We start from the raw sequence: 23464 nt of genomic DNA on the forward strand, positions 1-23464 counted from the left end.
GTGTAAGGTAGAGAATTTTACTTATTATTACCATGGTATAATAAGGTATATTAGGGAAATTTTGCCATAGTGAAATTATTATTAATAAATCTTTGTATATTTTTGTGCGTTGTGGTGTTTACAATCTCCTGATTTTTCATTTTATATTTTGGTGATTTAACATTTATTTACTTAGCATTTTAAATATTTCTTGATAATTTAACACTGCATACTTGATTTAATTTTCATTTACTATTATTTTCTTTTCAAATCTTGAGTAATTCTTGATAGTTTAAATTTTGCTTGATTAATTTAATTTCTTGATAAATTTAAAGTTTTGTGATTTAATTTCTTTAATAATTTAACTCAAGAATTAATTCAATTTTGTGTTATTTTCAAGTAATATTAAATTTCTTCAGATTGTGAGTTATAACAATAAAATTTTGAATTTAAAAATAAATTTTTGTATTTAAAATTTTTAAAAACAGTGTTTCATTTATTGACCACCAGAGAATAGGATTATTTGTGTGCATAAGGCAAAGTGATAAACCTGTTTTGTTCCTTTAGTTTTGCTGAAGTGAATTAAGACCAGTGAAACAGTTAAAGTTGTTTGATGGAAGATGCCCTTTTACCCTAGCATATTTCTTGTTTAATTGTTGATACCTCACACTTGTTTTGATAAAATTAGTTTGATTTTTCATGTGATTAATGAGCTTTTTGAGGGATCACTGTTACCTTTAGAGTACTCAGTTGTAATTCCTATTGTTATCCAAGTTCAGGTATCTGACTGGAGTGAGGTAAATTTCTGAATTCTGGGATTAGTTGTGCAATAACCAGGTACTTGGTACACATTGTGACAATATATTATTTGGTGCCCAGACCTAGGAACAAAACAAAATATCACTCTGGTTTATGGTTTATACTGGTGGTGTTAGCGATATATTTTGATAGGAGAGTGACCACATAGTTATTTTAATATTATAATGTGAATTACTTAGTTGAATATATTAGAGAAAATGGTTCTGTTTGATGTTCAGAAGTTTTTAGCAGCTCCTTCCATCCAAGAGTTATCTGAATCCAACCTGACTAAGTCACAGTGGACTGCTTTAGCAGTGGCATGTGGGGGTAATGTGTCTAATGGTATGATTAAGGCACAAATCAGATGTATTGCAATCCATGCGCTGATGGACTCTGGTAAAATAGATGAAGAGTTAGGAGAGGCACAAGAGTTGTTGAATGCAGCTGAGGCAGAGTTTATAAATAAGCAAGAGCAAAAGAAAGAGAAAAGTGATGCAGAAGCAGAGCTTAGACGCATAGAAGCAGAAGAAAGTTTGATTAAGCTGAAGATGCAGGCTGAAAGAGAAAGAGAAGACAGAGAGAAAAGAGAAAGAAAAGAAAGAGAATAAGAAAAAGTAGCAGAAGAAGAAAGAGAAAGACAAGAGAAGAAAGGGCAAAAAGAGAATGAGAAGCAAAAGAAGAAAGAGAACAAGCAAGACATGAAAGGGAGATGGAGTTAATAAAAGCTCGATCTGCATTACTCAAGAGCCTGTATTTGATGTGGTAAGAGTACAGAAGTTAATTCCAGTTTACAGAAGAAGCTCCAGATGAGTTTTTTGATTACTTTGAAAAAGTGGCTTCAGGTATGGGATGGCCATGGCCAGAAGATAAATGGTCAGTTTTGTTACAGTGTTTTCTCATTGGTAAAGGAAGAAGTGCCTATTTAGCCTTATCAGCTGATCAATGTAAAGAGTACAAGGTACTCAAACACAATGTGCTACAAGTTTACCAGATGACCCCTGAATATTACAATGAAAGATTTAGATATTTGAGAGAGGATGACAAGATGACTTTCTTGGATTATGCCTACAAAGTAAGATGATGTTTCAAACGATGGTTGGAGGCTGCTAAAGTTAAATCTATGGTTTTAGGTCTCATCCAAATTTCAGGGATATTACTACTGGGAATCCTTCTAAGGGCAATGCCAGTAAAAAGCTAGGTAATACCCCTCAGCGACTGAATGTTAAATCCTCATCATCCAGTTTCTCAAGACAGATATAGAAGACTAATGTTGTCTGCTTCACGTGTGGGAGAGTAGGACACTACAGTCTAGATTGTTACCATAAACAACAGCAAACCAAACTAGTTGGTCAAGTGGTTAAAGGTAACCAGGTGAAGCAAACTATGAAGAGCAGTGTGGGGAAGACTGAGACAGTTGGGAAGACTAAGACTAAACAAGCAGAGTGTTTAGTAACCAGTGGATATGTAACCTCAAGCAGTAATTGGCTGAGCAGCTTGGAGGCTTTTAAGCCATATATCTATGAAGATATGCTGACAACTCAAGGAGGGAGTGTGCAGGTACCAGTCAAAGTATTACATGATATGAGGAGTAACCACAGTTCGTGGTGCTCACCCACAGTTGGAGAAGAATCTCACTAGAGATTCAGTTATTTTGAAGGGTATAGGAGGAGAAGAGGTAACTCCTATATGCCACTTGCACCTGTCCTGTGAATTGGTGACAGGGAATGTTGATTTTGCTGTAAAGGACTCACTAGCTGTTGAAGGTGTGCATGTTTTACTGGGTAATGAAGTTGGTGGTGTACCATTCGTTCCTTGTCTTAGTGGTTTAATAGTGACAGACAAACCACTGAGGATTAGTCCTAAGGTAGATTTTGAGAAGAAAAACCCACACCTGTTTCCAAGTTGTGTAACTAACAGGAGTATGAAGAGAACTACATCTGCAAATGAAGAAACTGAGGATTTACCTGCAACAGAAGGATCAAATGAAGGATCTTTGAGCTTACAGGAGCTGTTCCAAGAAAGTGACATTTCCCCTAGTGTTAGCAATGAAGAGATTTCCAAAGAAGAGGAGGATCCTGTTGTTATTGAAGAGACTCAGGTAGTCAGTTCCTGAAGATAGTAGTGAAACTACATTAGCAGAGTTAGCAGATATTGAGATTTCAGCCCTTGAAGTTGGTCAAGTGACTAGAGAGAAGTTAATAGAACTGCAGAAGGAGGATACAACGTGGCTGATTTGTTCATCAGAGTTGTTGATCATGAAGAGATGCAAAAAACTCCTACCTGTTATTATCTAAAGGAAGGATTGTTAATTAGGAAGCATCGACCTGCAGATATACCAGGAAATGGTGAATGGGCTGAATATAATCAAATTTTGATTCCATATCCATTGAGGAAGGAAGTGGTAGCAGCAGTGCACGAATCTGGACATATGGGAACCAGGAAGACTGTTGAGAAGATTATGAAGTATTTTTTCTGGCCTGGACCTCACAAGGATGTTAGCAGGTTCTGTGGAGAGTGTCACATATGCCAGATAGCTGGAAAACTGAATGAAACCATTCAGAAAGCTCCCCTACAATCCATAGAAGTCAGAGGAGAATCCTTTAGCAAAGTAATTATAGATGTGGTTGGGCCACTTCCAAAAACGAAGAAAGGAAATGAATATCTGTTAACATTAATGTGTCCAGTGAAAAAGTATCCTGAGGCGATTCCTGTAAGAACTATAAGTGCAAAGGTAATTGCTGAGAAGTTGGGAGAGTTTTTCTCCAAGTTTGGAATACCAGAAATTGTGCAAAGTGATAGAGGAACGAACTTTACTTCATAATTGTTCCAGGATGTGATGAACTTGTTAGGAGTGAAACAACAGTTATCAACTGCTTATCCACAGCCTCAAGGAACCTTGGAAAGGTTCCACCAGACTTTGAAAAGTATTTTAACTAAGTATTGTTATGAATCAGGAAGAGAATGGGATGCTGGTTTACCCTTGATGTTGTTTGAAGTTAGGAATGCTTATCAAGAGTGTATGGGATGTTCACCTAATGAAATGATTTTTGGTCGAGATGTGTGAGGTCCATTGAAGATTCTTGCAGAGACACGGGAAGAAAATCAAGAGGAAACCCAAGGAGAATATGTGAATAATTTAAGGAAAAGGTTAAGAGAAATTAGAAAATTCTCTTTAGAAAATCTGAAAATAAGTCAAGAGAAAATGAAAAGGAGATATGATGCTAAGACTAAGCTAAGAAATTTTAGTGTAGGACAGCAAGTTCTAGTGTTCTTACTAATGAAAAGATTTCCCCTTACCAATAAGTTTCAAGGTCCCTATAAGGGAATAGAGAAGTTAAGTGATCGAACTTTTGTGGCTGAAACACCAGGAAGAAGGAAACGACAGAGGAAGATACATGTGAATCTTTTGAAACCTTACTTCTCAGAGACTAAAACTGAAACAGTGTCAATAATACAGACAACTTCATCTACAGAGGATGATGATGGCTACGAATTGGGAGCAAGATAAACAATTCTTCCATATTGGAAAATTTGGAGAATAAACTAAAACATCTGAGTGCTGAGCAAAGTAGTGAATTAAGTAAGGTGATTTGAAGTTTCCCTGAAATTTTTGCAGATGTACCTAGGCATACCGATCTGACAAAGCATGAGATAAAGGTCAAAGAAGATGGAAAACCTTTTATACAGAGAGCTTATCGCTTATCACCTTTTCATTGAGATGTTTTGAAGAAAGAAGTTGAATATTTGTTGCAGCATGCATTAGCAGAACCCAGTTCAAGTCATTACAGTTCTCCTTTTGTGTTAGTGAAAAACCAGATGGCTCATTTAGGATGTGTACTGATTATAGGAAACTGAATTCCATCAGTGTGGCTGACAATTACCCCTTGCCTCTTATTGATCAATTACTTGATAATACTGGGCAAGCTAAATTTGTTTCCAAGATAGATTTGTTGAAAGGATATTATCAAATTCCCTTAGATGAGAATGCTAAACTGCTGTCAGCTTTCATTACTCCTTTTGGGCTATATCAATACACTGTTTTGCCGTTTGGTCTGATGAATGCACCTGCAACATTCCAATGAATGATGGATCAACTGCTAGGATTCATTTTTTGGAGTGGGTGTATACCTTGATGACATTGTGATTTATACTAATATATGGGAAGAACATCTGAAGATTTTAAGGAAAGTGTTCAAGAAACTACGGAAGCAGGACTAACAATCAATTTACAAAAAAGTGAGTTTGGAAAGGCAACTATTCAGTATCTGGGATTTGAAGACAAAAAAGGCCTTCTCCTCCAGTTGACGCTAATGTAGAGGGTATCCGTATCTAACCCCCCCCCTACTACAAGGCTACAAAGATTTTTGGGCATGGCTGGATTTTATCGCCGATTCTGTCCAAATTTTTCAGCCATAGTAGCTCCCTAACTGACTTAACAAGTCCGAAAACAAAGTTTGTTTGGAATCCGGAATATCAGAATCATTTGAGAAGGTTAAACCCATTTTAACTTCAAGACCAATGCTTCAAGCTCCAGACTTCTTATTGAAGTTTGTAATACAAGTTGATGCATCCAACAGTGGAAGTGGAGCTGTTCTACTTCAAGAAGATGACAGCAGTATTCTACATCCGGTGTGTTTCATGTCTTCAAAGTTGAAAACACATCAGAAAATATACTCCACCGTAGAAAAAGAAACGTCAGCATTAATTGCAGCACTGAAAAAGTTTGAAATGTATGTGAACCGACCTAGGAATGAAGAAATTTTAGTGCTGTCTGGTCACAACCCTATTTCATTCATCAATATGATGAAAAATAACAATCAAGAGACTGACCAGGTGGTCTTTATGCCTGCAACCGTATAATGTAAAAGTGAAATACATTTCAGGGAAAGATAATGTCATAGCAGATTATTTATCCCGTTGTGAATCGTTGGATTTAAACCCGGGATAACTAATCTTCTGGGGGGAGGAATTTCATGAAGTTGCCTTGTAATATGTATGTTTCTCCATAGTTTTGATATATTTACTCTTCTGTTTATCATGTGTTATGTGTAATAATAATAATTGTTGAAGCATCATATGTTGGATAATATCAGATCTCAGAAGAGTTGGTGATTTAGATAACTTAACAGCAAAATTTAGAATTAATAATATCTTTCTTGATAACAGCGTAGTAGCAGAAGAGAGAAATTAGAGTTTTAGACAAGATGTGCCATCTGTCATCAATTAAGATAAGCAAGCGCTTTGTTTTGATTCACGTGTTGACAGGTCTGGAACAGCAATCGAGTCATGTTAAGATTTCTGTAAAAGCTTTGTCCCATACGAGAAGATGAGAAATGAATTTGCAATGTTACACATATTGTTCTGATTGCATCCCATACGATTTTCTGGTAAAGATGAGTACCTTTTGAGAAATATGAACAAGTGTTGCACTGAAGCACATGGCAATTGCATCATGTTTAAGACTGCATTGCTCTGGTCACGTATTGTTCTAATCGTGTCCCATATGATTTTTTTTTTTTGAGTCACATACGCCCTATTATTATTATTAATAATGTATTCTCTCTTTTTCCATAAAAATTCACGAATACCACTCTTGCTATTTAAGTAAGGCCAACCTCTCTCTGTCTCTGTACTGTATGTCAAGGGCTTTGCATACACTAACAGGAGGGTGAGTAGTATTTTTTCTCTCTCTCTCTGAGATAAGAGAGAGAAAGAGAGAGATTTTTTATGCATATGTAACATTATGTTCATTTTTTCATATTTTCCATGCTGTAATAACTTTTGCAATTCAATAACTAGGAAAAATGAGGTAAGATTTTACATAGTTCTGTGAAATTTCAAGTCTTTTTCTGGGAGATAATCAGAGAGGCAAACAGTCTCTCTCTCCCTATCCCTCTCTGTGGCTCCAAAACAGCAGAATGGTCAAAATTTGGAGGGTTTTTTTACGAAAAACTCATTAAAAATCCAAGTCACTTCATTTTCAAGACACCCAAAGGATACCCAAAGGATTAAAAGTAGGGTTTTTATGATTTTTGACGATTATTTGAGGTTACGCTGATTTTCGGCTTATGACACGGCGTCAAAACAGAACCCGTCGTAAACCGGGGAATGCCTCTGTGTACGTATGTACTTACGTATGTATGTATGTATATACATATACATATTGTATGTTACTATTTTTCTCTTAATTTTCATACCTTAGTACTGTATTATTTTGCAATTTTAATATTTTATTCTTTTGGCAGTAATTTGTAAGGTCTCCAGTTTCCCCCTCACCAGCCCTTCAGTTGTTAAATTGTTATTACTGTTCTGCTTTTCTTTTTTGGTTGGACGTTGTTTATGACCCGCCCGCTGGCGAGGATTCCCCCAGTACTTCCTCATGGTAAGAAGGCAATCTGTTTTCTGAGCCGTTGATGGAGGTTGCCGTGGTTGGCTGCTATACTGGATTGCCTATTACCCATTGCAGCTATAGCATGCTGCTATTGATTTTGCATTACCTGTCCTGTTGGAGTGCAGCAGGCTCTGCAGATTAAGCCATCCTTCCTTATATTTTGGAGTCTTGCCTCTGGTTCTGTGCCTACCAAGGGGACCTCACTGATATATGGTAAAGTACCCTTTTACCTGTTGAGGTCATCAACTTAACAAGATCACGGTGATTGGGGGTACTTCTGTTGCTGGTGTGGGTCCTATTATCCCTGTATACCTGGGATAGCTCCAGATGTGGAGGTTAATTTAAAACATTTGAGGAGACCTTAAAATATTGACTTTAATTATTATTATGTTGTGCTTTTGATCTTCTACTTTCTGGGCTCCCTCCTTTTTGGGTATGAGTGTTTTGCTGTCTGTTAAGGTAGTATGGATGTATTTTGATTTTGTTAATTAGGGGTGTTTGGTATTCATTTACTTTGTATTTTATGAGGTTTAGGTGTTGCTTCAATTTTGGATTTATGTATTAAATATTGTGTGGTTTTTGTCAGTGTTTGTTTGTCCCCCTTGAATCCTCTTGCTCTTGCACACATTAATTTATTGGCACAATTCCACCCATTGTGGATTTCATCGCTGTTTGGTGAATATTGGTGTTTAAAAATTGGAACTGTTTATTTTGTGATGGTCAGGAAGTCAATTACATTTGGCGACCATGAACAGGAGCTTTGATCCTTAGTATTCACTTGTATGTGCAAGATTGATTCCTGGGTTTTTTCTGGTAGCATAGTTTCACCTCCTTTAATTCTGGTATTGTGTGTAATTGTTGTGTAATTTTTTTGTGTGGTTTTTGAGTGTATAGTCATTATGATGGCTTTGAATGTAACGGAGTTCCTTAGCGGAGAGGAATGGCAAGATAGGCTTGCAGAACAAGCAAGATTTAGGTGAAGAAGCCAATTTTTTGGATATTGGATAACCATTTACGATTAGGAAAGGGTTGTTATTATTAAAAGTATATGAAAAAGTAAAAGAGATAAAAACTAACGGTAGATAAGCAAACAAGGTTAAAGCAAATGGAAATTGATCTGCAAAGGTTAAAAGTGGAGGAGAGAGAAAAAGAGAGGCAGCATGAGATTACCCTGCAAACCCTGAGAAACGCGGGTTCTTCTTCTTCTCACCATAATAGGTCTGCAGTAACTGGGATTAATTTGGTTGTGGCTTTAAAATTTGTCCTTAATTCCGAGGTAAGTATTGTGGCTGAATTTTATGTGTCCTTTGAAAGGATAGCCGTTAGGTTAGGGTATCCCCAAGAGTGTTGGACCGCTCTTATTCAAAGTAAATTATTAGGTAGGGCACAGAAAGTGTACGTCACCCTCAATGAAGATTTGTTGTCTCATTACAGCAGTGTTAAGGCCATAATGTTAAAAGCGTATGAACTTTTTCCCAAGACGTACAGACAACATTTTCAGAATTTACAGAAGAATAGGGATCAGACCTTTGTACAGTTCACTAGGAGCAAGGAACAATATGCTGGCGACTGGTTTAAGTCGAAGGAGGTTGTAGATTTCGACAAACTGAAAGCATTAACGTTGGTGGAGGAATTTATCTGATAAGTTGAAGGTGCACCTCAAGGAGCTGAAACTTGGCACCCTTCAGGAGGTAGCCATCACTAGTGATGAATAGTTTATCTCACAGGAATGTTAGGAGAGATATCCGAAATGACAAATCGTTGGGTGCGAGTAGGCAAGAGTAATAATAATAATAATAATAATAATAATAATAATAATAATAATAATAATAATAATAATAATAATAATAATAATAACAACAGTAGTAATAAGGTACAAAATAGGAGTGCTAACTATTATGATAATTCTCATTTCTCTCCTAACAGCAGTAGCAGGGGTCAAATTTCATTAACCCTGATAAGTTAAAGGCAATGACGTGTTTCTTCTGCAATAAGAAGGGACATGTCGAAAGTCTGTGTTTTGCCTTTAAGAAATCTCAAAGGGCTAAAGGAAGACCGGTAATGAGCATAGGAAGGAAAGAGAGAGAGAGTCAGTTCCAACAAAAACCACAAACCAATGACTAGGTGGTAGTATATCCTTGGAGTCCTTTCAGGAATATTTGTCCTCCAGTAATGTCTCGTCGGGGAATTCGGGTAAGAAAAAGAGGGTGTGTATTTTGTGTGACATAGGTGCCAATCAATCTCTAATTCTTCAGAGGCACTGCCTAATAACTGTTAACATGAATAAGGAATTTGTACTGTTGAGTGGTTTTCCTGATGCAGTTAGGTTGTATCCTATTGGGAATTTTTACTTAACATGTCCTTCCTTTTCAGGGAATTTAAAGTTGGCCATCATTGAAAAATTTTCTGTTAACCCTTCATGGACGGGAATTCTCATATGAGTATCTCTAACAGGTTTTGGGTGATGGATGGGAATCCTCATATTAATAATAAATGCCATTCGGTTTGGATGAATTTAGTGGGAAAAATGTTCATAGCACTTCAATGGGCCATAAATGACTTATGGCAACTATTTAGCTCAGTTCGGGAGAGACATCATCAGTATACCTTGAAATTTCAGAGGTAAAATGTACTGCCTCTCTGCTGCTCCAGGACATCTTTTTATTTATTTCCTCATAAATATACCCATGGATTGCTGTTGGTTTTAGTTCTTATCTTCTATGGTAATATGTCAGCTATAATTGTAATTTTGCAAAGAACTGCATCTCCCCCATCCCAGTAAATCTCGTAAATATTTTACAAAAATGTACTCAGAATTCGTTACTAATTTTAGTTCTTATCTGTTATGATAATGTGTGAGCTGTAATTATAATCTTATACAATAAAATAAAATTATTAGAAAAAAACATGCATAACTCGATAAAATTAACATTTTTATGAGTCTTGCAAAAGAGGCCCCACACAGGGTTGTAAATAGCCACTTTCAACTCTTCCTGTGGAAGGTACGGATAAATTTTTAGAATTTTTTTTCTTACACCATGTGCATTTGCATATCTTCCTCCTTCCATTGATCTGTCTTTTTCTTAAATTGCCCAACCTTAAAGTTTGCCCGGTCCGGAGGTGTGCTTGATATATATTTAGTCTGTCCCTTAAAGGCTAAGGATGTAGATGTTGTTTTAGGGAATGATGCTGCCCTTGTGAATAAGACTTTCCCAATATTGATAAATCCTGATAATGAAGTACCTGTAGCCACTCGTTCTGGGTCCAGAATTGTTGATGCTGCAGAGTCAACAATTGAAGTAGATTTGATTAGTTTTGATCGCAGTGATAGAGTAGTTGTAGGAGATATTAATATTTTGAAGGATAAACCTAACTGGATTGTCGAGGAGCTTAATAAGGCTCAGAAAAAGGATTTTCAGGATCTTCCTATAGAATCCAGAGAAATATCTGATTTGACTGTTCCCAAATTTAAGATAATCAGGAATATTTTATATAGGGTAAGTAGACCTATGGAAGCTAATAATGATGATTTTGAGGTTTTATGACAGATGATACCTTTCATTTTCAGGAATAAGCTAATGACTTTAGCCCATGACAATGGCTTGGCTGGTCATTTTGGTATTCATAAAAATGCCAGTAAGTTGCTTATGAATTATTATTGGCCAAAGCTGAAGGTAGATGTAAAGAAATTTGTAAATAGTTGTGATGTCTGTCAGAAGGTCAGAAGGCCAAACCACCCAGTACCAAAAACACCTTTATATCCTATTCCTGTTGCCTCTGAACCTTTTAAGGAGGTTATTATTGATATTGTTGGTTCTTTACCGAAGACTAGTAGTGGGAATGAATATATCCTAACTATAATGGGTAAGATGTCTCAATATCCCAGGGCAATACCACTACGGATGATAAAAAGTGTTAAAATTATTGATGTACTAATTGATTTTTTCACCAGGTTTGGGATGCCAAAAAATAATTCAATCTGACTGTGGATCTAATTTTCTATGCAGGTATTTCAGAGATAAGATAATTGAGTTGAAAATTAAACTTAACTTCTCCGTATCATCCAGAAAGTCGAGTCTCAGAGAAATTTCATCAAACCCTGAAATCTATGATCAAGAAATATTGTTTGGTTAATGGTTCTCAATGGAATAAGGATTTACCGTATTTACTGTTTGCTTTTCGTTTGGTACCGAGTCACCTTTAGGTTTTTCACTTTTTAGCCTTGTGTTTGGTTATTGTGTACGTGTGATAAGTTACCCAAAGCGTGGAAATTTGCAGGTGAAAATTTATTGTGTAGTCAAAAAAGAATGAAGTACTTTTTGGACAGAAGGGCTAAAGCACATGGCTCTGAAGTAGGTGATAAAGTATTGGTTTTATTACACATTCCAGGAAATCCACTGAAAGCTTTTTTCAGGTCCATGGAAAATTTTGAAGAAAGGTTAGTGAGGTTAATTATTTAGTAGACACCTTAAAGAAGAAAACCATTTCAGCTTTGTCATACAAATATGTTGAAGGCATATGGAATTGAAGAAGTTTTCATTAAGCCATTTCTCTTCAAGTGAGAGGCAAGACGAGGCCCAATGGCAACAGTAATATATGATCAGACTTCCCAGATGCAGCATTCTAGAAAATAAACATTTTCATGCACTCTTAGAACAGACTGGAGGATTATGCTTACCCCCTTCAGTCTCATTTGGGTAGTTCTGCTCAAGGCTCAAAGCTTTGAATGTTGCCAGGTAACTCTAGCAGCACTGCTTTAACCACTACAGGTAGTCCGCGGTTATTGGCGGGGATTCCGTTCCGAGGGTGTGATGATAACCGCAAATTGCCGATAACCAAAAAATCTGCGATTTTCGGAGCTTACTGGTGCCGAAAAGTGCCAATTTTTGGTTATCGGCGCCTCTGTTAGGTATGTATCAGCGTTAATACCCAATTATTAGTGCCGATAAGCAGAAATCGGCGATTTTTGGCGCCGAAAATTGCCGATTTTCATCGCTAGACAAGCGCCGTAAACCTGGATCACCGTTAACTGCTGTATAGGGATGGTTCACAAACCCTCTAGATCTACTGACCGACATCCTTGGGAATCCTCCCAGATGAGAGAAGTTTCTTCAACTCCATTGTCAATATTTTCAGAAGAGCCTGGTCATGTTAGATCTTCGCACTTGGATGTTATCCTGTAAGGCCTCAGATATGATAACAGAGGCTTTTCAGCAGCAGCAGCTAAGGCTATCTCCAAGCTGTGGGCAGTTTCAACCCTCAGCCTACACCAGTCCAAGTGGAACCTCTTCTGCAATTGGTGCAGTGGCAGGGGAATTTAATCCAATCAATGTTTTTATTTCAGTTAATGCTGATTCCTCTTTGTGAGACACTCAAGGATGTCAATTTCCCCCTCAAAAGATACAAGTCTGCTATATCTCATGTTTTTGAACTACATAGACTTGAAGCATGGTTTTATTAAAATTGAGACGCCTACTTCAGCACTTTGGGAAGGCAGTTCCACCAAGGATCCATGAAGCCACCTAATATGGACCTTTCTTTAGCCATGAGAAGCATTATGAAACATCCCAGTAGACTTCTGGACCCAGCATTTCTACTGGACCTTAAACTTGGGATGGCTTTCTCCTGGTGTTTGTCTCTTTGAGGTATGTAAGCGATCTTCATGTGCATTCCAGTAAGGCAACTCATACGAAGAAAGGGTATTCTATAGATTTGTCTTTTCCAGTTAACTGTCATCAGCCAGGATAAATATATTTTCACTTAACCCCCTAACAAGCCAAGTTTTCAAGCTAGCCAATTATCATCAAGATTGGGTTAGCTAAGGTCATTAGGTTGTCAGTACAACCAGGATAAATGTATTTATATGTAAATCCCTAAGAAGGCAACCTTTAAGACCTGCCAATCTTCATCAGGCCTGGGTTACATGAGGCCATTAGGTTATCAGTCCAACAGGCATCTGAAACAAAAGAAAAAAGCAATTTCTCTGATTCCATTTATGTACTCTGTAAACAAATGGTGCCTTACCTGGACCTTTGCCATAGCATCCACCACCTGTCAAACCTGCTTTTATAGCTTCAAGAGGGGGTGGTATACTTTGGTTGTTAAAATGCATAAGATTACCATGGTTATCTCTCTGTAGTGTCTCATTCTCGGGGTCTCGCTGATGACACCACCAAGTCACATTGAAATTCTGCAACAAAAAATCACAATAAAGAATTAAAGAACCAATATCCTTAATAACAATTTATTATTAATTAAATCCATGAGAAAGGTTCTTGAAAGTTTTCCATTATGTGCATTTGCAGGTATTGGAAATTCAGTTACAAACCATTTTGAAATTTCCTATACATTAAATAAATAAAAAAAAAAAACAGTCCTTACTGGTGTAACCAGTAATAGTTTTATTCCATAAAAATAGTAAAACATACAAAAGTAGAAAAAGGATGATAAACATAATGCACATCATATCAAGATATCTATAAATATAATGCACATCATATCAAGAAATCTAATTTGTTTGGTAATATGTTTCACTGACATGAGTTAATATTTTTTTCCCAAAAGAGGGACATTATATTGCATATTTAAACAAAAAGTTAATACTGTATACACTGTATAGTCAGAGAGAAAGACATGTAAATATACACTGTCACACAGAGCCAAATAATACGGTTTTTTGATGTCCATTCAATCAATATTATGTCAATGATGGTTAAAATAAAATATATAGTGAGAGAAGAAGACGGAACCAAATACAAAAACTTTTTTCTGGTATCCATTAAATCAATACTTGTATTATTTTTATTAATCTAAAAACCCAGAGAAAATTATTACAATATATAAATGCATTTTTCAACCAAAACCTTGCAGCAAATACTCCCAACTCAAACCTAAACATCCTTAACAGTTATATGCCATAATCTAAATAACAATTCAAATTTATACAACTATAACTGTTAACCAAAATGTATGCACTACGGAAAAAGTTAAAAATGCAAACCAGCTAGTAAAGGCAGCCTCTACAGAATATACTGTCCTTATGTAGATAAAGAACAAAACAGAAAGAAGACAATATTAACAACAAATTTATAAACAAGCAGATACTGTACTATCTCATTATAGTCCCATTCCGTTAGTGTGGCTGGCTAATATTAAATGTTCAGAGTAAAAACCCCATTAATTCACAACCGACTGCTCCCTAGACATACAATCACTTTGTTCCATCCATTAATTCATCTTCCATCTCACAATCCAATCTGCATCTATATTCTTGCAGAGTTCGCAGATTAGTTATAAACGATTTGTTTAACAGACCTCTGAGCGCTGGGTTCTTCTGAGCTAGGAAAAAAGGGGAGAAGAATACATAAAATTAAAAAATTAATGTTAAATAAATAATAAAAAATGGGAAAAAATTAAAATAAAATAAAAAATTGAGGGAAAAAAAAGAGGGAAAAAAGGTAGAAAAAAAGGGGGGAAAAACTACAGAAAAGTAATATCGCTTGCTTGGAGTATCACCTTTGTTCCTTTATAAAAAGTATGATACAAATGTAATGGTACTGGCAAATTTGCAAAATGCAAGAGGAAGAGTAAGTTTACTGCTTCAAGCGTGAAAACAAAATTTCTCAAATTTTTATGCAAAAGCGCTTGTTTCTTAAGCAGTTACATTGGATAACAAAACTGAATCGTTCATATGGTGAGCCACAAAAATAAAAATTTCTAACAGTTCTGCTAGCACCCTTGCATCTGCAAAAGTTATGAGGGGTAAGATGTGTGTATTTAGTAAAGGAATAACTTTGCATTTGAGATTAGAAAATACAAATAATAAATCTATTACAAGGGACAGCAATATATAGTGCTTGTGGGCACTTAAAGGCACCACCTAAAGGGCTAACACTACTAAAATAAAAACTGAAAGAGTGGCAGAGGCACTATTCAGTTTTCAGCAAGGCAGGATTTCTCAAGGAGATGCTCAGCGACTAAGGTACCCAGTTTACTTCTTAAAATGATGACAGAGGTGAACTGTTTGGTGAGTACCAAGCTGTTGTTTACAAATCCTTATAATCTTAGATGCAATAGGTCATGCAAAAGGATCAATGGTCTACTAAAATCTATGCAGAAGATGTGCCAAAAAAGAGCAAAGGATTGGGACCGATACCTGCTAGCAATCCTGTTTATATATTAAGATGTACCAGAGTAAAGTACTGGATTTTCACTATTCGAGATACTGTGTGGAAGGGCAGTGAGGGGACTGATAAAGATTCTCAGGGAACTGTGAACTGGAGACTGTGAGGATAAAGTGCATGTATGTGTTGGAGTTGAGGAATCACTAGGAGGAGACTTGACTAGCCATAGAGAGAGTATTGTATATGCAGCACAAGGATGACAGACACATCACTCTGGGAAGAGAACCAGAGGCAGTCAATGCAAGGTGGGACAGAAAAGTTTTAGTTTTACTACCAATGGTGGCCAACAAGCTGATGCTGCAGTGGAGAGGGTTTTCAGTGGAGAAGGCTTTACAAAGTCAAGGAGGTGGTTAATAGCATGGACTAAAAGCCTGAGGCTGGCAGAGAACTGAAGACTTTACAAGAACATCCTAACTGGCTACTGAAGGAAGGAAGTAACTGAAGCAGCAACAGCTGTTGGCAGTAAAGAAAGATGCCAGTGTGTGGCCATCATCAAAGAAGCTGACAAAGAACCAGTAATGCTGGAACAGGGCTGGTTGGAACTTTGACCATAGAAAGAAGACATACCGAGACAAAGTTATTGGCGACTTCAGCAAGCAAGAGAAGCAGCAGGTATTGCAGTTGCTGGATGAATACCAATTCTTCATTAGGAGTAAACTGCATCAAAATGACAACATAGCAGCCAGTCAGAGCAAAGATGTATCCTTTACTGTATGCTACAGGGTACTGACCCAGAGAGAAGTTCAAGAGATGCTTGAGACAGGAATCACTGAAAGCTCAACTTCTGCATACTACTCACCACTAGTGATGGTGAGGATAAAAGATGGATCAAACAAATTCTGTGCAAACTACCATTGACTGAAAGCCATAACCAAGTTTGACAATGAAACCATGGGAGATCCTACAGCTATGATTTTTCACCAAGGGATACTGGCAGATCCCGCAGGAAAAATCATCAAAGGAGGAGACAGCATTTGCAGTTTCAAGTGAATGTTATCAGTTCAAGAGGATACCATCTGGATTAATGAACTCGGCAGTGAAGTTCAACATGGTGATAAAGAAAACACTGGATGGAGCTAAAATCACTGACCATTTTGTGGAGGCTGTGTTGACTTATATAGTGTCATGGGAAGATCACACTGAAGGACTCAAGAGCCTATTCCAGAGTGATGGAAGAGGCATTGACTGTCTGACCTTCCAAGTGTTTCCTCAGATACAGCAAAGTGGAACCCTTTGGACACAAGGTCACTTGTAATAGGATAGCCATGGATGAAGTGAAACTGATGAAGATCCAGGATGCAGCACCACCAAGGAACAAGACACAAATGAGATCATTCCTAGGTTTCACAAATTACTACAGGAAGTTTGCGAACAATAACACAAGTCTGGCAGTGCCTTTGAACAACCTAGTGAAGAAGGGACAATTGAGGAGGGTGGTGTGGAAGGAACCTCAACAAAAGGCATTCAGTGAACTAAAGCAGGTGCCAAGAAATGCAGCAATACTACAAACACCAGATTTCAATAGGACTTTCATTACATGGACGGATGCATCGAATGAAGGAGTGGGAGGCTTCCTACTTCAAGAGTTTGCTGATAAATTATTTCCAACTGCTTTTGCAAGTAAGAAACTCAAGAAGAATGGAAAGAAAATTCTAAGATAAATTTTCTTCAGCAGAATGGAGCATCAAAGCTACTATTAAGATGTTTAAAGGCAATGTTACTGCCATAACAGGTGTAAGGTTGTATCAAAAGGTAAATGAAACAAATATCAATTACAATAATCTTCCATAGGAAGCAAAAGAAAAAAAAGTTCCTACTCATAACAATCTCAGCCTTCATCAGCTTCTGAAGTCATACAGCTATCACCATCCTCTTCCCTTGGGCCTCCTCAGCCTTCTCTAAGCAATGAAGATGGCCCAGCTGACCCTTCTGCTATTTCATCAGAATACAGTATCAATAATTCAAATGTAGTGTCTATGCCCTTATCCATCAGCATTTTGTTAGCATACGCACTGTTCATTATTGTCATGGCTGGAGCACCACAGAGTGGAGGAGGAAGCAATCAGTGGGTACCTAGAGTTTTTTATATTTTTATTAAAATCTACATGAGAGAGAGAGAGAGAGAGAGAGAGAGAGAGAGAGAGAGAGAGAGAGAGAGAGAAGAGAATTCTGTTTGCTATAAGAAATCCCCCTACATGCCTGTACCATACATACACACATGTATACACATACATGGTTACAAACACACACAAACATGCACTTTCCTTCTCTCCCAAAAATCTTGTTATTTCTTCATTTCTTTGAGCTTTGTCATAATTTTCACGGCATAAAACAATGAAAAATGTAAAAAATTATAATGCTAGATCATCCCGCCCAGCCCAGGTTAATGAGAATTTAGTGCTAAATGTACAGTAGGGTATACGGTATACGAAATCATTACTTTAAAATTATTTTTGTGTTAACATTGCACTACACTATATACGAAACTACATATCTATTATCTTATTTTATCATTTATTCCATTTCACAGCCAATAATGGCTATTACAAGACGAAATATCATGATTTATATAGGCATGAACAGGCTGTCAGAATAATCAGCATGTGTACAGTACTTTACATGTGGGATTCACGGTCATGCACAGTTTTATGGTGGCATGGGGGTCTAAGAACTATTACCTAAAAATACTAGGGCCATTTATCAGTGTACATACAGTACCTTGTTTACAAAGATTCAACAGTTGTTCCAGCTCCTGATGAAGGATACTCCACTGTAAAAGGCAATGGTTTTCACCCAGTAGGAAAAAATTAAATTTTGTTTATTGGGTAACCATCATCTTTGTAATAGTTTATACTTTGTGTGAATAGGTTTAAAAGAAGGAAAACAAATTTCAGTTTTGATAACCAATGTGTTTAGCTATAAAACATCTACTGTATTACCTTTTCACTAGGAAAATCAGGATCAATTGATAGGCCTTGAGGATTAAGATAAGCAGTCTGAGCAAATCCTCTGGTTATGCTGGACATGGATCCTGCAATGATGATGGCAGCCAGTGGTGTCTGTGGAAGAAAAATGTAAGCTACAAATAAACAAGTAAAAAATATGCAGAAGTTTCTTTGGCACAGATGAGTTCTCTGTACAGTGTATAATCAAAGCCACCGAAGTTAGATCTACCTTTCGGTGGTCTTGGTATAATGCAGTATGAGCCATGGCCCATGAAACTTCAACAATGGCCCGGTGGTAACCTATCCTATATAGTTGCCAGAAGCATGATTATGGCTAACTTTAAAATAAAATAAAAACTACTGAGGCTAGAGGGCTGCAATTTGGTATGTTTGATGATTGGAGGGTGGATGATCAACATACTATACCAATTTGCAGCCCTCTAGCCTCAGCAGTTTTTAAGATCTGAGGGTGGACATAAAAAAAGAGGATAGACAAAGGCGGCACAATAGTTTCCTTTATAAAACTTAAGTCAATGGAAAAAAACTATGAAAAAAACTAAAATTGCAATGGAAAATATGGTTCTTTATGTTGCCTACCTAAATGTAAAAAGTTGAAACATTATGGCATCTTACTATAATAGAATACCTGTAGTCAACAATGAATTATCATCATCATCATCATCATTATTAGCAAAGTTTCCAGTCAAGTTTTCTCCTTACAAGGCTAAACGTGAAATCAGTTTTCTCCATTACCTTGTAGCTAATGCATTTTCTACCTTAATTCCTATCCTGCCTAGGTCGTCATTTATGTCTATACTCAATGATTTTCTGGCTCCTATTGGTCTTAATTTTGCTACTTTAATTTCTAATACTTCATTGATTAGCTGCTCCTCTTCATTCTCTTCAAATACCAAGGCCATCCTACTCTTTGAGCTTTCAATTTACTTTGGGTTATATAGATATGCACATTTCAGCAACTTCCTGTCTTTTAACATGATCTTCCCAAGCCCTTTTTCGGCCATATACCCTTACAAAGCAACTATAATGGAAAACATACATCAGTGTACATACAAACATTTTCTTAGTGAAAGTTATTGATTTGTTCCTAGAAGTGACATTGCAATTACCTAAAGAAAGTCTCACTAATGCCTAAAAGATTTAATATTCATAATATTGTATTAATTTTGATGTTCAGCTTGCCTCAAGAAAAAGTAATGGATTTAGGTAAATTGCTGGAATCTCTGGACTAAAAAATAGTACCATAAACCTGAACAGCATGTGTTGGTTTGTCTTTAGCCTTTGCCATTTTCATTTCCTTACTTTGATGAGCACCCTCATGTTATTGCATCTTGCTCTGCAACCACAGAGTTCCCCTTCACTTCCACATTCCAGACTCAGTATTGTAACATATAATGACTTTGCTGTTGCTAATTTCTTGCCCTTTCAGAATCTATTTGTATGGTTTTGACACTAAGAGCCTACACTTCTTTCTATACATTTTCAAAACACCCAACAGTTCTAATATATCCATAGTTACAACTTTATCACACACCCTTCCCTCAGTTGTAACAGCTCACCCTATGCAGTGAAGTAACTTTACTTTTTGAGTCAATATCCAATTTACTACGATATGTTCTGGTCAAAATTGTTTTAGAATAAACTAAGTTCATTAAGTGAAAGGATAATTCAGTACAACCTTCATGATTAGTATCCCTTGCACACGCAATACACATCCTGGTAATATCTTTTCATTTCACCCATGCTGTTGCTCCTCTTTTATTAACTGCAAGTTAACTCTCTGCTTCGAAGTACAAAATGTTCCCTAGGTAGAGGAAATGTTCTAACTCTTCAGATATACAGTCTTCCTCCATCTATTTCCCACCACACTTAAATATTTTGGTCAGGCCAGAGCAACATTTTGGCAATTGGGGGTCACCATTATAATTTTCTCCAAGTGACCTCATGCAACATATTTTTATTAATATGTATTTGTATGCATCAAGTATGCCAAACAATAGCTACAGAACTAATAATATATGTATATATATTTACTAAAAATTGATGTATGCTTTGAGAAAAAATGGTAAAGAAATGTTTAAATGATTTTATTAATCTCTAATTTTTTTTATTTTAACAACACAAGAATTAGAGCAAAAATTTCACAGCAACATTTTTTAAAATCATTTTAAAGCTATTATGATAACACACAAATAGAATAACAAACAAACATGCTAAAACTGCAACTCTCACTTTTTACTCAACCAGTCAATATTTCCAAAACATACCTGTGATGAAAACACAGATATCAAAATTTCCACAAATCAGTTTTAAATTATATTTTTCTCTTCTGTTAATATACCAAATGTGTTGAAGTAGTGGTATGCAACAAAAGCAAAGTGCCAACTCTTGACAGAAAAATCATTTTAATTATTTTTTTCTAGGTAATATTTTTTTTCTTCTAAGTAATATTCTATTTTCATGAAAAGTAAAACATGACTAAGGGCTGAACACACTCCTGTCACTGGCTGCATGTGGTCCATGGACCAAATGTTGTTGAAGCAGGATTTAGGCCATCAAGAAGCCCTTACTTCATGTAACACCACCCCAACATGCCACTTTTTTTTTAGCATCCACTTGGTCATTTTCCTGACAATTTTTCCTTTGCTTCCCTTCCTGTCTTCAAAAGCTGCATTCCATTCTTCCATTTTTAAAACCTTTTTACAACCTTTTTCTCTGTTGTTACCCGTGGGTTATCAACTTCCAGATCTAGCTTCCCATGTTACCATAAAAAACAATTAAGGTGCAAGTGTTATCTCTCATGGTAATGTAACACTGACAGTTTAATGTACCTTGCAAGTACACCATCCTTCTGTCAAGCCTGTACAATTACTTGTCTTAGTGATCGTTCATAGGACTACCAAAGAACCACAAACAGGTGGTATAATCTCTTATCTTTTCAATAACTAGATCTGTGGTTGTCTCATATAGACTGGCTCTGTTATTATCTCTGTCACGAACCAAACCTAACTACTGATAACTTTCACAAATTTTTGCACTTTTCCTCCAGCACCTTCTCCAAAGATTCTAAGAATGCTTGAACATACATAATCCTCTGAACATTTCAGTGAGTGCATCATGCAACTTTTTTTTTATTTCAGGCCTTATTCTCTCTGATCAAGTTTCCAAAAAATTTGGTCAGTTCATCAGTGAACAGTTTGTCAGCAAATGGCTTATTCGTGGTGGCCTGAGAGCTTTTCAAGCTTTCATCTTCCAAACGAATATCCTAAACTATCCAAATACCACATTCTTTATTGGCCCCAGCAAAAACTTGACTTTACACTATCAAATTAAATTTTTAAATGAATAACGTACTAGCAGTAAAAATAAAATGAATAAATGATATTCAGCAGTTAAGCAGGATTTTCACAGGAAATTATCTATAATTTACATGAAAAGGTTATCTTTACGGGCTTCCACTGACAAAGCTGCAGTAAAAAAATTAAAAGAATACTCACAAAAATTCAACAACTCTTATGAAACAACCCAAATGATGTGGAATCATCAGGAATATAGTGTGTGAGTGGAAGACAGAGAAAACGAGAAAATCATCTTGTATTTAGAAGAATCAGAGCTTTCAATTAAAAAAACAGGAAAAACCTCATGAAGAGATACTTTCACACGAGCCTAGAAATCTATGGAGGAATGAGTGTTGCATATGTCATTTTACAAATTTGGAAATGTTTTCCCAATGATGAAACATAAAGCTCATGGATATTCCTAGTAATGTTAATTCTACCTAGGATTCAAATGTGAATATTAGTTTTAATTTACTTCATATATTTTTGTGAAGTACTTTACAAAATGTATATAATCTATAAGAAACAAATTAATTACTTAGAATATATACTTTATGACCATGTTATATTGCAAAAGCCCTATCAAAAACCTGTTTATGCTTTTACATAAAGTATAGAAAAGGAGTGGACACACCATATTAATTTTTGGTGAATGTATCAAAACTTAGTAATATTTTTATAAACAACAATTGTTAAATCTTACACCAAAAAAAATTCTTAATCTAAACTACTGTATACTATCATTTGTTACTCACCGGTATAATCTCTACATAGGTGTAATCATCCCTCTGAAGCGGAAAGATTTTAGATGCATTTACCAAGAGAAAATATCTCAACTCATAATAGCCATAGTCCAAGAAAACAGATGGAACGGTAAGTTGTGAGAAGTTCCACGACCGTAGTACATCTTGGATGTTAATATCCTTCACTGGGGCACCCATTAAATCTACTTGTGTGATTGTCCACCAACGTCTAGGTAAATGGAAAAAACAATCAATAATTTTGGTACAGTATGGTATACATTTCTAAAATGACTTACAAAATACAGCACAGAAGAGCAATAACATGAACACTCTGACTTCAAATCTCTGCCAAGGCTAAGCACTCTACACAACAACCCCCTCAAGCTTAAGTTCTCTCTCCCAAAATATTTGCATTCTTGTCTGTGCCTGTCATAAGGGTTGAGACCAACCTTTGGTAAAAATCTACACTTATTATTTTGGTAATCTTTCTGAAGGGTGGAATTTTGTATCCTTCTAAAGTGTGAAATTATTATTGTTATTATTATTATTATCATTATTATTATTATTATTATTATCATCATCATCATCATCAAATTACTTAATAAACCATAAATTTCACATTCTCAACTCTCCTACGGCTAACAGAAAGTGTTTTATATTCAATATATACAGTTACAAAATAAGCATATACATCTGCTCAACAGTGAGCTGCGTTATTTCTGTCCTTCATTACCATACATACGAGTACAGTGCATGCAGTTATTTTGGTAATCTTTCTGATGGGTGGAATTTTGTATCCTTCTAAAGTGTGAAATTATTATTGTTGTTGTTGTTATTATTATTATTGTTATTATTACTATTATTATTATTATTATTATTATTATTATTATTATAATCAAATTACTTAATAAACCATAAATTTCACATTCTCAACTCTCCTAGGGCTGGCAGAAAGTGTTTTTTATTCAATAAATAGTTACAAAATAAGCATATGCATCTTCTCGACAGTGAGCTGCGCTATTTCTGTCCTTCATTACCATACATACGAGTACAGTATATGCAGTTTTTC

At 36.1% G+C, this 23464-nt stretch overlaps 1 protein-coding gene across 2 annotated transcripts in view; it reads right to left on the bottom strand.

Moving 5' to 3' along the window:
- Positions 1-23464, bottom strand: part of LOC136825907 (polycystin family receptor for egg jelly-like) — a 237431-nt gene that overhangs the window by 78700 nt on the left and 135267 nt on the right. For both annotated transcript variants that reach the window (XM_067082800.1, XM_067082799.1), the window contains exons 21-23: positions 22408-22624; positions 18291-18410; positions 13193-13358 (exon numbers count right to left, since the gene is read on the bottom strand). In XM_067082800.1, coding sequence (XP_066938901.1) covers positions 13193-13358; positions 18291-18410; positions 22408-22624 — 503 coding nt within the window. The remainder of the gene's footprint in view (positions 1-13192; positions 13359-18290; positions 18411-22407; positions 22625-23464) is intronic.

The sequence above is a fragment of the Macrobrachium rosenbergii genome, chromosome 3 (assembly GCF_040412425.1).
Source record: "Macrobrachium rosenbergii isolate ZJJX-2024 chromosome 3, ASM4041242v1, whole genome shotgun sequence".
NCBI lineage: Eukaryota > Metazoa > Arthropoda > Malacostraca > Decapoda > Palaemonidae > Macrobrachium > Macrobrachium rosenbergii.